The sequence below is a fragment of the Pseudopodoces humilis genome, chromosome 7 (assembly GCF_049639895.1).
Source record: "Pseudopodoces humilis isolate 2021_Gansu_Grassland_sample_001 chromosome 7, ASM4963989v1, whole genome shotgun sequence".
Classification (NCBI taxonomy): domain Eukaryota; kingdom Metazoa; phylum Chordata; class Aves; order Passeriformes; family Paridae; genus Pseudopodoces; species Pseudopodoces humilis.
The window spans coordinates 49,036,297-49,052,167 of NC_142206.1; the positions used below are offsets into that span (position 1 = coordinate 49,036,297).

The 15,871-nt window shown below is 38.8% G+C and overlaps 1 protein-coding gene across 1 annotated transcript in view; it reads left to right on the top strand.

Annotated features, from left to right (window-relative positions):
* Window positions 1–9,014, top strand: part of C7H14orf132 (chromosome 7 C14orf132 homolog) — a 42,704-nt gene extending 33,690 nt beyond the window's left edge. The window contains exon 2 of the mRNA XM_014249734.2: window positions 1,011–9,014. Within this exon, the coding sequence (XP_014105209.2) occupies window positions 1,011–1,235 (225 nt within the window). The 3' untranslated portion in view covers window positions 1,236–9,014. The remainder of the gene's footprint in view (window positions 1–1,010) is intronic.
* The last annotated feature ends 6,857 nt before the right edge of the window (window positions 9,015–15,871 follow it).

Below are 15,871 nucleotides of genomic sequence, written 5' to 3' on the forward strand. Positions count from 1 at the left end.
AACATCCAAGGGACAAGGATGGAAGCAAAAAGCTTTTGTGTGAAGCTTTTTTGGTAATAAATGGTCTTTACTACAGTAGGAATCTTTCTCTTGCCTGAATGAGGAAACCGATCATTTGCAGAAGGATGTAATTTTATACCACTATGTAGAGGTAGAATAGTTCTTGAACCCTAAAGAATATGTGTTGTGATGTAGAATGAAGTTGGGAAGACAATTAGAGCATGTAAAAGGACAAGGTTAAACAGTTTCTTCTTCCTTTATCTTTCGCATAGTGTATTGAGTAATTGTTACCTTACCCAGAACATTTTCTGATACTGCTGAGAAATCTAAGAGCACTAAAGAAACGTTGCCCTTTCCAGCAGGAGAAGTCTTGTATAGGAAAACTTTTGGAAATCTGCCATTGTGATGGAGCCTTTCAAAATCCAGTTTGAAGCTTTCCATTGTATTGATTTATAAATCCTGGATTGTTGCAGTGGTGCGTTTTGCAAGTGAAGTTAGTGCACTGAGTACACTCCACCTCTTTTACAGTAAGAACTTCTTACATGATCTCTACATAAACCAAGAGTTTGCTTCTGAGTGATACATAAGAGGAGAACAAATTCTCTTCAGGTTCTTACTGTGCTTCTGCAATGTCTTGTGGTGACACAATACCTTTACTGGTAGTCACAAAACAATCCTGTTGCTATCAGCTCAGGTTCTGGTATGTGAGTGCTTTGTGTATATGGCTATCTCTTCTAAATGCATATGATTACTTAGGCTGACTTGAAGCCTGCACATTAGCTCTTCTGTATATTGCATGTATTAAATGTAGGTTTTCTTCAATAATATTGATTCCAACAGAAATGGGAGAAATATCATAGTGTGTGATATTCCTGACAGGTTAGCACCATGTACATGAAATCTCAGTAATTTTGCAAGTTAGCTAATGGTTGGTCTTTCATAATGACTTTGAGACAATGAAAAAGCAGATAATAGCTTTCAGTCTGATTTTGCCATGTTCTTTTTCACAGCTTCCTGTTATGGGAGGAGCCTTTATGGACTCACCCAACGAGGACTTTAGTACAGAGTACTCCCTGTTTAACTCATCAGCCAACGTCCATGCAGCTTCTTCCATGCAGAATCCACCAGAAGAGACATCTCGTTCTTCAAATGATGCCATATTGTTATGGATTGCAATAATAGCAACAATTGGAAATATTGTGGTTGTGGGAGTGGTGTATGCCTTCACCTTCTAGGATGACTGTCACTACAAACACTGGAAGAAAGGAAATCTTCAACAGTATTTGTCATGTGTATGTATGTGTGTATATATATACATGTATATCTATATAAATACATAGAAGTAGAGACTTTGTTGATTAAGTGCTGCTACAATCATGGAAATGATGCAAGTTAATCATCCTAAGTCTTGATGGCAGAAAGTTTGGATGCAAATTGTTTGGAGGTGAGAGTTTTATTTGAGAACAGAGCCAATACCAGTTTTGTATAGAAATGTAATGAAAGAGAGATCAACTTGGGTATAGTTGTATACAGAGAGATACACAGAGAAATACAGAGAGATATTTATATAGAAAGTGATTATTTTCTACTGTAGATTTTTCTAGCAGCTCTTCTGCAGTTTGTCAGTTTTTGGGTTTTTTTGGTGCATTTTTTACTGTGGTATAATGTTATATGGGACTGTTCCAGGTCATGTTTTCTGGACATTTTCGTTTCCTAGATGGACCAAGTGGTTGGCATTGGCTCGGTTCTGATGAAGGCCAAGTTCATCATGTGTGAGTCTTCAGCGTGGCTGTAGACTCCTGGGCTGTGTTCAAAATCATGAGTCTCAAGCAATGACAGGCAGATGCAGGCTGTCTATTACTTGCCCTCCAGGATCAGTAATTGGAGCTGGTACTCAATAATGTGATGCTGAACCTGCCTGCTGTTCAGGAGAAGGCACAGCTATTGCTGCTCTGCAGACCCTCTGAATTTCAAAGGAGAAAATGATAAACAGAGTAGCAGCACAAGTTCCCATTTCTGTCTAGAGGTACTGGATTGCTGTGGTTTGTATATGTGTCCCTTCCAGGAAGCAAAAGCCCAATACCACACTTTTCATCTCATTGGACTGCAATCCAGATTTCTTACAGCGGCTGTGTACTTTCATAAAGTTATTAATGTACTAAAAGAATGATGGGAAAATTGTGAAGCCTAATTAGTAGTGAATATGTCTGTGAGAAAGATAAAACTGAAAGAAAGGTTGGGCACTTCTGTGCTTTTGTGGGAATGAATTCAAGAGTCAGGTATGTCCTGGGGTAGAAACAACACAAGAAAAGTAGTAATTGTCAAATGTGCAAGTGCTTATATCTCAGTATTAATATATCTTTGGGTTCTGGTGAGGGTCTTGGAAGTGATTTTTTTATAGCTGGCTTTAGGTAATGACTCTGATTATCCTTTGGATTTGTTCCACTGAGAGGCAACATTTTTACTACATTTTTTCCATGGGCACTTCATTTTCAAGAGCTGTTTCTTTCTCAAGACAAGCTGTAGTCTTCCTTGCTTGAGAGACTGTAAAATCTTGAGACAAAAAAGAAAAGGCTGTTGGAAATCTGCCTTCACACCTGTAAAAATTAAGTAACAATACATAAAATGTATGTACTTTGAGAGCAGCAGACAAATTCTTCTTCTATGTCTGCATATACCGTCTAGGTTTTCTGTCTCATATAGCTACTACCCTAATTCCAGAAAGCCTTGTCTGCAGGCACAGAGACTATTTTTGACACTTGCCTGCCACTGAGCTTGAGGCTGAGCTAAGAGCTGCTGAATGTATAGAGAGGTTTGGATTTTTGTCTTTTCTCTTTAAACCCATTTTCCTGCAGGGCTGGTGGACAGTTATTTAAATCAAAGAAGCATGCCCCAAATCAGTACTTAAAACCAGTCACTGTCTATATTTTTTCCTTCTCTATGAACTGTCCTTTAAAGCTAGGAGAGATGCAAACAGACCTAGCAATGGGGAGAAAAGAAATTAGGTTATTTTGAGGCTGAGAAAAACAATTATGAGCTTCTGTGCATGTTGTTATTTTCCTGTTTGAAGGCAGGATTTTGTGAAGATGGTTGAGGACAGACAAGACCTATACTGGGAAAAAGTTTGAGAAGCCCAGTTCTGAAAGATCAAAGGGAAAGAAAGCAAATTCTGTCCAATAAAATAACTGTAGTCTTAAGAATTATAGAAAAATTGTGATTTTAATTTCCTAAAATAACTATTAATTCCTTCATAGCCACAGGACAATGAAAAGCAGGGGAGCTGCATAAATGGTGCACCATGTTTGTTTTTGCACCCCTCCTTATTCTTGCTGAGTAGAAAAGAAGATGTTGGAAAGCTGCAGAGAAGTTTCCAGTGAAGAATTGAGCAGGACAAGGTCTGGTGTGCAAACATGTAGGATCCATGAAAATACTGCTTAATGTAATGTACTGTCCCCAACCATTTTCTGATATTCTGTTGCCTTTGTAATTGTAGCAGTTACTCACGGACTTTTCTTCACTGTTCCTGCAGGCTGTCTAGTTAGGCCAGATCCTGCAAGCATTTTTGCATAAAGAGAAAAACATTTCCACCATGACTAAAACCAGTTTGACACGATGGTACTTGCCCAGTGGGATTATTCTGCTGTCTAATGAATTTGCCAGTGGAGTGCTTTGCTTAAATTTCCTAGAATATTAATCTTAGTGCAATTAGCAATGTTTACATCTCTCTCCCAGAGCACTGGACTAAACTCTTCAACCATGAAGAAAAGCATTAGAGTGGGAACAGCAAAGGACCACTATTCTGCCAGTGAAACCAAGTGACACTTTTGTGTTGCTTTTCCCAAAGAAAATGCCCTACTTTCATGTGAAAATAGTAATAGTAATAGAATAGTAATAGCAGGAGCATTGGAAAACAATGAGTTCCACCTCCTGCATCCAAATCATCATCATACATATTTTCATTGTTAGAGGCTGTGTTGTCAAGAAGGGCCAGACAAAACTTTAAATTAAGTAATTGGCTTGACAGGGTGACATGGCAAGCTGGGTGTAAGCAGCAAGTGCAGGCATTTCCTGCCTCAAACTGCACACTAACTGTACAGCTTCTCTGTCAGGAGAAAAAGTTAGTTTTAGGATGCAGGTACAAGGATACTGCATGTGAGGGTCTGTGTGGGATATTGTCAGGTGTATTGAAGATTCATAAATTGCAGTGGCCAGAGCTTGTTCAAGCTCTGATCTACTTTGATAGTGACAACATGCACACTATATTTCTGGATGTTGTGCTCTGGCTATGTTGACTACAACCACTTTTGTCTTCTAGGAGGTTAGTGAAGGTTTAAATCAAACCATTGAAAAGGGGCACTAATTCATCATCAAGTTCAGAGAAGCTAGAGGGGAATGGAGCAGTGGCTGAGTGGTGGATGTTTCACAGGCATGGTCCTGTGAATTATGTTGCCTCTCAAGCTGTCAACACAGCTTGACTTGGAGGACTGTAGTTTCTCCTTTCCTTGGAGCCAGGCAGCTGGATAATTGATGTCACTCACTGAGGAGTGATGAGAAAGCCCAAACACATTTCCCAGAGCTGTTTTCTGAAGCCTTTCTTTAAAAGAACAGGGTTCTGTGCTTTGCTGAGAACTTTGTGTATCAGCCTGAGAAAAAGATTCCACTTGATCAGTGCTTCAATTAAAACTGTCTAGCACAGAGAGCAGTTAGACAATCCTGACTACAGTTCATTCTGTGGCAGATGAAGCAAACCACTTTCTAAATGCTCTACCTCTAGAGGTGTTTTACCTCCAGCTCTGTTGTGTAACCTCATTGTACAAACACAAGAAGCACCTTTGCCCTGCAAAGTTACCGATGAGCCAACAGCCTAGGGTGCCCTAATGATTCTCTTTTAGGCCTCTAGAGATCTGTGGCAACATATCAAATAATCAAACTCCCTCTAAAGAATTTCTTTTTTTCTCAAAGCAGCCAGCAGCTCGACACAGCAGCTGTGCAGCCACCATAGCAAAGAGACTAAAGGCTGAACAATTATTCAGGTGGGTGCAATGGCACATTAGAAAGGAGAACTGAGTGGGCAAACCCACACAGATATTCCTGCTGTATTTTTATCTGCAAGTAGGAGTCTGTGCTTGCCCACAGCATTAGCACCCTGTATTTCTTGTCAACACACTTGAGAAACTGAAAAACTGATTTTGAAACTGATGCAACAATAGTAGCAGAGAGACTCATCTGCTACAAATAATGTAGTTAGCCTTTTCAGTGGGCAGATGAGGTCATGGATATCTCAGAAGTAATGAGATCCCTGCTCCAAAATCCTCACTGGCAATAGGACTTCAGGCCACTTAGCATCCCACCCAACTGCTGAGCAGACTGTAATAACCAGTCCCAAATCAAGACTGAATAGAAGCATCCAGCCATTACTGTCTTACCTGTACAGCCATTTGAACATAAAAGACAAAATACACCTTTGTGTCTGGGACCAAATGAAAACAGGAGCCTCTAGTCTATGGATATGTATTTTTTCTATTATTAAAAGCTTATTTTGCTATTCTCAAGCAATTCCAGTTGTTAATATCCTCTTCACATTTCTCTGCAGGCTGCTGAGAGTTATTAATTTCATGTAGCACTGTCCATTTATTCAAGGTAATTTGACTGAGTTTCCTGTGGCTAATCACAGAGTAGAATCTGGAAAATTGCTCTTTTTAAAGGTGATTTTCTTTTGAGGTAAATAGACTACAGATGAGAATCAGATCAAAAGGCATCTGTGCTTTTAGAACATTCGGAGCTCTGGAGAATTGGATTTCATGTGGTTAGTGCACAGGAAGGAAAGGGCAGTGAGGTCCCTGGTGATAATGTCAGCCATGAGGGTTCTGACAGGCAGAGCTGAGTGGTTCATTAGCTGCTGCTCTGTCCCTCTGAGCCCTGCTGGCTTCCTGGACACACAGCCAGAGCTGAGTGTGAGCTAAACACCAGGTACAGCATGTCCCTCCTCACCTCACAGCCTGATAATCCTCAGGGAAACAAGCACATTTGTTCCATTCACAGAGAAGAGCCAGAGATCAATATGCTGTTAGCTATGTTACTGGTACATTGTTCAGTCACCATAAGGTCAAATTAACCTGCATTTAGCCCTTTACCCCTTGTCTAGGAAAGCAGTTAAGGCATCCTGAGCCTTATAGTCTCCTCCTGTCCTTAATCTGACACTGACTTTTTGTGTTTTCCTCATGCAACCTATCCTTGCCTTTTACCTCATCTTTTCCACTCAAAAATGCTCTCCTCTGGACATGTAGGGAACTCCTAGCAGCTATGGACCAGTCATGTCCCATTTTAGTTTGTGGTCCTTCAGGCACAAAGGAGGAAGAAAGTGTCCAGTTACCTATATAAGCAGTTCCAGGGAAATACTTGCCTTTGCAGAACAAAATGCATGACAATTTTATCACATTCTGACCTGTCCCAGCGCATTTACACTGAAGCAACATGGCCAGATCTACTTTTGCTGGTTTGGAAATTACAGCAACGCAGCCAGGAACTGGAAAAGAAAACCCTGATAACACAAACATGTCACAATCCTCTCAAGGACATGTCTCTGAAGGCCATTTTTCCTGAGTGACATGGGCAGACTTGAGCTGTTGGTATCAAGGCAAGTGCCCTTTTGTGTGAGCACAAATAGTTTCCTTCTCTTTGGGAAATTTTGGGAACATTGTGCCACCCATTCTATCTTTCCCAGGCTACTATTTTCAGTTGTAGAAAACACTCTAAAAGGTTCCTGTGTTGGTAGAATACATAGAAAATTTACCTCCCAAAGCTTTGCTTAGTCTTCCTGCAAAAGCAAAAACCACCCTATTTTCTCAAGCATGGAATGTTCATGAATCAAGTATTATCTGTACAGTAGCATTGTCTCATTTTAATCTTCATTTTTTTGCCAGTAGGTCTCAAAGGAGATCTTACTATTATCCAGACTTTAAAGATGCTGAGAACAGAAGCAAGCAAGAGACTCACAGAATGTCTTCAAAGTCACTGCCCAGTCCTTAGTCCATATCATTCTTCATTCTTCCCCATATTGCCCTGATGTGAACTCACATCCATCTCTTTAAACTCACTGTCACCATCACATTGTCTCTATGCCTTCATTTTATTTCTCCCCTTGTCTTTGCTATACTCTTTACATTCCTTGGTATCAGAGCACGTGAGCATTTGGAAGCCAGCAGTATTCTTCAGCCTGTTTTAGCCAGCTCCTTGGCTGACCTCTGAGAGTAAGGTTAGTGATCAGCAAGGACATTCCACAGTGAGGGCAAAGAACACAAGATCTCTTCATGGGAAAAGATCTTAATCATCATCTGCCTTAGCAAACCACAAAGTGTTTCCCCTAAGCACAAGAGCAAGACGTGGCCATGAAGTTTTGTAGCTGTATCCATACAATGCAAAGTTACCTTTCAAAAACTCAGACCTTAAAATAAACTGCACTGTTCTACAGCCATCATTTAGTGAGCTTTTCCCAACCCAAAATCCTTTGTTTTTTTAGCAGCTCAGAATCAGTGATAGTGCTCTTGGGGTAAGGTGAGGGCAGCGGGAGCGGGCCCAAAGGAGAATGGAAAAGCTCCCTGTGATTTCCTGTGGGGTCAGGGCCATTAAAGAGCAGCCTATTCAGTAAAGAAAAACAGCCATGGTGTGCTAAACCATTTCAAATCTAGTCACACCTGCAGTTCTCAGATGCACAGCCAAGCTGCTATAGCCAGACTGAGCATTTAGAAATCTCATTGTACACTAAATACAGTGCATTCTTTTGCCAGAACTGAGGGAGCTGTGTAGCCCTGTGGTCTGGGAGCTTCCTGAGCTCAGTGATACCACATTTCCTGAGGAGTTCACTCCCACTAATGAACAAATAAGGTCGAACTGTTTCAGGTCTAGGCCTGGAACCCGTCTCAGTTGCTGCCTCCATAAGAATGATCTAAGTTCCTGAGCCTGCACGCTGCTGTATCCAGAGGGACCTTTGCCTCCACCTGGAGTCAACTGCATTAATAACACTTCTTCTAGACTTCTGATATCTGCTTCACTGGATCAGTTTGCAGGACTAGCTGTGGCTTGCTGGGGTTTTCTTTTAAATGTAAAGATATTTGTAATTTCCTAATCAAAAGCAAGAAAGAAAGAAGAATGCTGTATTTTTTTAAATGAGCAGGTAATAAAACCGAGTCTGAATATTTTGATAGATGTGCTGGAAGGGTATATAATGTAGCAAACAGTTGCACTATTTTTTCCTAGTATGAGTACCTAAACTGAGAAATACTTGTTTTTCTCTGAGTCCTTTGCCAGTTCTGAAGTTCAGCAGTTTAGAAGGAGTGGAGTACAAAGTCTCAGTGAAATGTGAAGCTTATGTATGTATGTAAATAAATCTGGTACTTAGCTTTGTGAGGTAGCCTATTATGTTTGTTTTTCAGTTATCTCAAATACTGCCTAATTATTTGGGGCTTCTTACCCCCCAAAAAAAGCTAAATGGTGACATTTTTGAAAGCATCTGTGCTTCACACAAAGTCACAGTCATATGGAAATTATATTCTTCAGTTCATGTAAAGCAGCTTTACAGGAGCCCTTTAGTATGCACTGTTACTTTTTCTTAATAATCCTGGACAATTTAATTCTCTTGTGCTTTCTCTCTGCTACCTTGTTTTGTACACTATCAGGTTTGCAGGAATTCTCTGTATTGTTTTTGTAATACATGGGTTGGTTTCTAGAAAAACCTTTACTGTTGTAATCATTGTTCTTGGATTGTGGAGCTCTATCTGTAAAGAAAAAACAACTTTAAAAATGCCCTCTGCTTTCTCCAAGTTTACTGTAACTAGCAAATTTAGTTAAGAGAAATGTATTCTTTTAAGCTCCTGTTATGTTCTTTTCCAATTACTGACTGCTTTCACTGTGTGTGTACTTAGCACTGGTTCATTCCTTTACTATGGTGAAAATGACAAGTTTTGTTAATATAAGATGGAAATTGTGGTTTTGGATAAAGTTCTTCAAATTGATAATGGTGTGTGATTTTTCATTTTGTTATCAGTTTACTTGGGGTGAACTTTAAAAGACTGGAATTGCAGTTATTTAATTATTACCTCCAGTGATACTCTGACACTGGTAATTTATTGCAGTTTACAAATCTGCATGGTTTGGTGGCCTTGGGAGCTATCTCTGTTGAATATATGGCATGGAATATGTGAATATTCCATTACATTCCATAACATGAATATATGGCACTGTGGCTATTTCTACAGAAACTCATTTACCAGCTCTCAAAGTCCAGGAAGTGCCACAACACATCTGGGAGCCCAAAAAAGAAAAGTCTAATTTTCTTCAAACATTAGCTCAGAAGCCCTTACACCACAAGCCCTTGTGTCACTGCTCTGTGCCAGTTCTCAGCTGAGCTTGGCCATCCTGGCTCACAGAGCTTGCAGGTGCCTTTGTGGCTGTGGCCCCAGAATCCTGACCTGGGGAATTAAAGGGGGCATCAGACCTCACTGCAGGATGTCCAGCAAGCTACACCAAGGCAGAGAATGGCAATAGGAAGAAAGGAAAACATTTAGCTTTGCTAATGCAACGCAGCATACAGATTATTTTGGGCCTTTCCTTATGATTCTCCTCAAGGGATTCTGTGAGGCAAGTAGAGTTTAGATCTGCTGAAAGAATGACAAAAGGACATGATAAGGGACCTCTTAAGCACAATTTGAAATAAAAAAATTTACTTCCCTTTGAATGTAGCAAACTTGGAACATCATGAAGATGCATGAACCAATCCTGATAGCAAGTCTGACAAAAATTCATTTAAAAAATAAAAATAAAAGTAAAAATAAAAGGCATGTTTTATCTAGTCCCAGTCTTTATCAATTTAGCAGCATTACATATCCCAGAATTTACCTGTCAAATTGCAAGGCAGTGCAATTGCTACACTACAGTAATATCTAATTATAATTAACTTTTCCATTGCAACTATGGAATCATACAGATCACATTTCTGTTCATTTCTAAATTCTGCACAATATTAAGAAATTAGTATACTCCAGAAACGGAAAAGAATGTTCTGTTCAACAGTCATTTAAAAATTTAGCTATGTGTTTTCAGACTAATAAAGCAAATTGAAATGGTCAGCACTGTTTCTTGCAAAGCATTATCAATATAAACAAGCTGTCTGCTAATGTAAATTGCTCTGTAGTCAGACTAACAAAGAACATCAGTCTTTTAGCCCAAGAGAGCCTGTCCACCATAGCATTTCAACTGACATAATTTGCTGTGCCTAATGCTACATTACAGTTTTCTTTAGGATAAAAATGATTAATTCAAATATTGCCAAATGACGTCACTGCTTTAACTGCAGCAGGCACATATCTTACATGGGTGTAGGTGAAGTTCTTCTATAAACAAGGTGCTATCTATTTCAGTGCCTCCTGTCTTAACAGAAACATTGGACTCAAACAGTAGCCTGCCTTTTGCTATTGCTTGTAAAGGTGCTATTATGAGCTAAGCAAATCAGCCAAAAAATTTGTATTACATTTTGTAAAGACAGACCTTATGATTCTGAATACATGAGATCAACTAACTCGCATATTTCCCTGACATATTCAGACAGTCCTTGCCCATTAAAGGCAAGAAAGACACTCCTTTTATGAAGATATTTTTGTCATTTCTGTTTGGAGTTACAGAGATTTTATGCTTACAGATGTTAGTTTGGTACAGAAAAAAAGGTTTACTTCTCTTTCAATTTCCCTAGTGACTCCTTAAAGGACAGGTAAAGTGATTTATGATTCCCTGGGCCTTCAGTGCAGCGATTTTAAACAGAATTTTATTGTCTTGGGAGCTCAGCTCTTCTTCCAAGCACTTGGTGCTTTTAATTTTTTCTTTTAGTCTCTACTTTTTCATTTCTTCCCTTGTGCTAATACCCAAACTCTTGATCTTTATCAATATTTATTACTTGAAAAGACTGAGTAAATATACCTCAAAGTCCTCTGCAATAACAGCTGATGGAAACAAAATACTAAGTACTTATTTCTTTCACCTTCTGGTAAATCTAAACACCCATTAATTCCTTTGAAAGTTTCATGCTTCTGTGTTTTTTGAAATAATTTTTGTGACCACACCAGCTGCTCTTAGCTAAATGCATTTCTACCCTCTGTGCAATCTTCCCCAATAATTTTAGCTTGCTATTTACTGTCTTGATTTTGTTTCAGGTAGGTCCTATCTTTTGAAATACATCTTGACTGGACTTTCCTAAGATCAGACTTAGACTTTGACCTTGTAAGAATTTTCCTTACCTTGTTGTTTCTTTTGTAGTTCAAGGATATGTAGGACTTAATTCTTCAAGTTGTTGTCCCAGTTACCTTGCTTCTGATTGTAGGATACTCTAGATGAAACTTTGATTTTTCCATCTTCCAATCACAACCTAGAATTTCTGTTCTTCAGTCAATTTTGGAAAAAAATACATTCTAAATGTGAAAAAACAAAACAAAAAAAATAAAACTTAATATTTTGTCCTACTTCAGAATAATTCTGTTTAGCTATGATTTTATCTGTGTGTTGAGACCTCTGAAATTACAAGAATCAGAACATTTTTAGTGCTGTACAATGGGACAGCATAACTGCAAACAGCTTTGGACATTCACATGATAAAATTTTCAATGTATATATTCAATAAATTTTCAAACCTTGCCACTGAAGCAATTTTTAAATTTATCAGTATGTGAAGAGCATACTGTGTCAAATTAATTGTATATATTTTTTTATAATCTATTATCTGTTCTGTGATAAAAACAGCTCATGGGATGTGTTTTAATGTGTGTCCAAGTGCCCAGTTAAGAATGTTTTCCGCAGTGAGGCTGATTTAGGTTAGATGAGAACCATCCATACTTTACAGCTCGACAGCAGAACTCTGCTTCGTTCAGTGCTTCTGTACTTCCTGTGCATTAATTCTTGCTAAGTGAGGAAGAGCTGTCTCAGAAGCCTTATGTACCATGAGCAAATTACTTAGGGATCTAAAAATTTCTGCTTCCAAACTGACTGATTATCTGATCAGCACAGGAAATTGTCACAAGTGCTCGCAGAAACCACTGCAGGGCTGCTCTGGCGAGGAGCTGCTGTGCTTTCCCTGGGTTTGTGGGCAGTGGGGCTGGGCATGAGGTTTCTGTGCCAGCTCCTGCCTGGGGCTGTGCAAGGGCTCACCAGGACACACACACTGGGCAGCCTCACACAGCTCACCTGGGAAGCTGGTTGCAGGTTCCCCCATCTTCCCTGTACAGATAAACCCTCTGATTCACTCCAGGGAAATAGGAAGTGCCTCCTTCAAACCTGCACAGTAAGAGACTTCCATTGTAACACATCCATTTTAGCAGGAAAGGACCACGGGAAAAGAATATCTGTTACATCAAGAGGTGAAGCAATGTTTTATATTAAAATAAAGCAGCACCAAATATCCCCATCAAAACAAAAACAACAGAGCAAATTTGGAATAGAAATGAGGATAGTGTCTCTCAAACCACTTGACTATTTTCTCTGTGCTATAATACAAGCCACAGAAAATGCTATCACCTCAGATAATCAGAACTGGAACACAGGGCTATTCCACAACTGGAAATGAAAAATCCAAACATCAGGACTTGTTTTCCTGCACTGCAGGTGTCAATTGACTATTCCATGCACATCCCAGAGACAAAATAATAACACAATAGCAAGATTTAATGAGGAAAAAAACCAACCAAACAAAAAAAATCAAAACACAAAACAAAAGAAATACAAACAGGAAATAAAAACCCAAACACAAAACCACTAAAAAACTCCAGACAGTTTATGATCACAGAAAGGCAAATTTTGCCTCAAGGCTTTATTCTAACTATCTCCTTGAAGGATAGATTGTACTTTTTGTAGCCTGCTGGAAGGGCAACTCTGACAAGTCCAGGAGCAATCCTGTGACTGACATTTCAATGACAAGAGAAATTTGGGCATGACTTTTACTCATCCTCTGGACACCTTCAATGGACTTCTCTTTCCAAGGGTCTTCACTTCCCATTCATCATGCATCTCCCACTCAATGTTGCAGATTTTCCATGACAACAAAAATTGTGAAATAAGATTGTATTTTTATAACCCGTTAAGTATCATGTCATTGCACACATTTCTCCCACTTTATTTAGCATACCTAGAATCATGCTAGTTTATCCTGTTGTGTTTGGCTCACCTACGTTTGAAAATTGCCAGAATTGATATCTCAAGTCTCCACAGTAAAAAGTGACGCACTTAAAGACTGATTATTACTTGTTCATCTTGAAGTTTCTGCAGCTGAAAGTTTTGGTAGCATAGATCCCAATGTTCAACTAACGACACAACCCATATGGTTAACAGTTCAGGTTAAATGAAAAATGATAATAACTTCTGAAGCAGGTCTTGAAACTTGAGGCCAAGTCAGCTGAAGAGTTCTTCATACCTTAGCTGGTCTTACTGGTTACTACAGTGTCATTTTGAGATTTCTCCTCTCCTCACCAACTTGAAAAGTACAATCACTTGGCTGGGGATATTTGAAGGCAATAATTTTTTTGTGCAAAATAGATCTCACTTTCTCTGCCTGCTTCTGATTTCAATCCTCATTTCATCTCAGGGGAAGTATTTAAAAGTTAGCGTCCATTCCACTTATCACCATAGAAAATAACTGGCTAGGAAAAGACATGAAAACCTTTAAATAACTTCAGATGTCTATTTGTCAGCTGGAAATCTGCACAGCATTTTTTAGGAAATTTGAAATTATCACAGTGGCTGCATTAATAAACTATGTCTGCAAAACTGCATATTGGTGCTTTTTGTCTTACCTCTCTTAAAATATGCAATTGGAGAGACAGTTTAAGACTTGTCTACTCCCAGCTGAGTTTCCTAACTGCTGAAACACTTGTATTTGCTCTCTTGTCCAATTAATCTCTATTTAGTGCCTGAGCACTAAAATGGGAGTATGGCAAATAGTATTCTACAGCTCAGTGAGTGCAGCCTTGAGCTCAGAGACATGAGTTTGCCTCCCCATGTGCAGAAAGGGAATCTGAGCTCTTCTCCTCCACATTCAGGTAATTGCTCTGACCAGTGAATGCCGGACATTGCTGGGGGGGACATGGAAGGAGAGATAATATAATATCTTAATCGTTCATAGTTGACTAGTTCTAGTGGTGTGCTGAATCTCACAGGTAAAATCTGTGGGTCATGGAACATAAGGTGCCCACTTGTGATCATCAGAGGAGCTTTCCCTTGGTGGTGTCCAAAAGTAAACTTCAAGAACCCACAGATACTTGGAGATTTCCCAGGTTAGACAGCTTCCAGGAGAGATTTGAAAGTTTTGGGGAACTCAAAGCCTTAGGGTTCTTTTTGGTCACTTGGTTTTGATTTTTTAAGATGGAAACACTGATGACAGAATTTAGAAATTTAGCTTTATCATGGAACCCTTTTTAAGCCACTTGGAAGCCTAAGTCTTATCTATTGATAGATTTATAATTGAAATTCATTAAAATCAGTACAACTTCACAACTGGTTTGATTTCTATCACTGTCTGTTCCATAGGTTTTGTTTAATTTCATTGGTTTAGTGCAATCTGTGAGGCTGTCAGAGGATGGTATCATGGTTTCTGTAAGTGGAATTTAAAGAAACTGAAAGAGATTTCTGAAAGGAAATTGTTAAAAAAGTCTTGTTCTAATGAGAACTGAATTCTTCTGATTGCTGGATTTTCATTTGCTAAATTCCATTCCATGTAAACTTTTCAGTGTCTGTATCACCAATTCTTTAAGTTAGCTTGGCTATGATGAGGTACTGATATAAGTTATGAATGATTCTCCTTCTTTGCTATGAAATCAGAGGCAAAATCCTTATCTGCTTCCAAGAAAGAACAGTCTCTAAGCCTCTGTTGCTTAATTTTCCAGATCTGAGGCTATCCATGTTCCTTTTTTCCCTCAACCTACAAAGTTACCTCAACACATAACAATTGATAAGAATTATTTTCATTCTATAATGATATTTACTTTTCTTCTTTTTTCTCTCCTGTCCTCTTAGATGATCTGACCCTGGAAAAGTACATGGGTGTCCCTGGACAGCAGTAAAGCTGAGACATGAGATTGAAGTATTATTCCTAATGAAAACCATCTAAGACTGGTTTAGGTACAACCTAAATCTAAAGTGATATTTTTCCTATCTTGTTTGAGACACCAGCAGCTTTAAGATTATCATAACCAAAGTATTTCCCTTCTGTTACAGATGTAATGAATAGTGTGTAATGCAATATTTTAGCTGTGAGACAGCATTAGAGCTCTCTCATGGAATGCTACATTATCTACTATGAACTAATCCTTACATCACATCACAGTTGCAGTGACTGATGAGTCTTTTTCTTTATGGGCTATGAAAACAACATGATTTATATCCCATCTGTTCACCACTACATAAAGAATTCACAGAAGGCACTAGACACCCCCCTTACTGCTTGCTTTATCCTGTCACAGAGGATACAGTCATGTTAGTTATGTAGAGATGAATCACAAACTTGAAATAGATATTGAAACAAAAATATAGTGCATTTCTTTTCCTAGATTAATTTTTTTCAACAGTGTTGCTTTGAAAATCTATTCCTTCTCAACAAATGTCACTCACTCACGGAAAAGGTTCAGAACTGTTTGGAAATTTGTGGTCTATTTATATACAAGATCAAGTAAAATAATCAAAGTGTCCTCTGGCTTAGGAATCCTTTTAAGGATTCCTCTGATACATTGTTGAATGTCTATAACACAGCCTTGAAGCTTTCCTCTCTTGTGCAGTTTAGAAACACGGAAGAGTTATTTTCAGTGGCTTCCTATGTAGTTTGCTGAGAATCATTGAAAGCAAG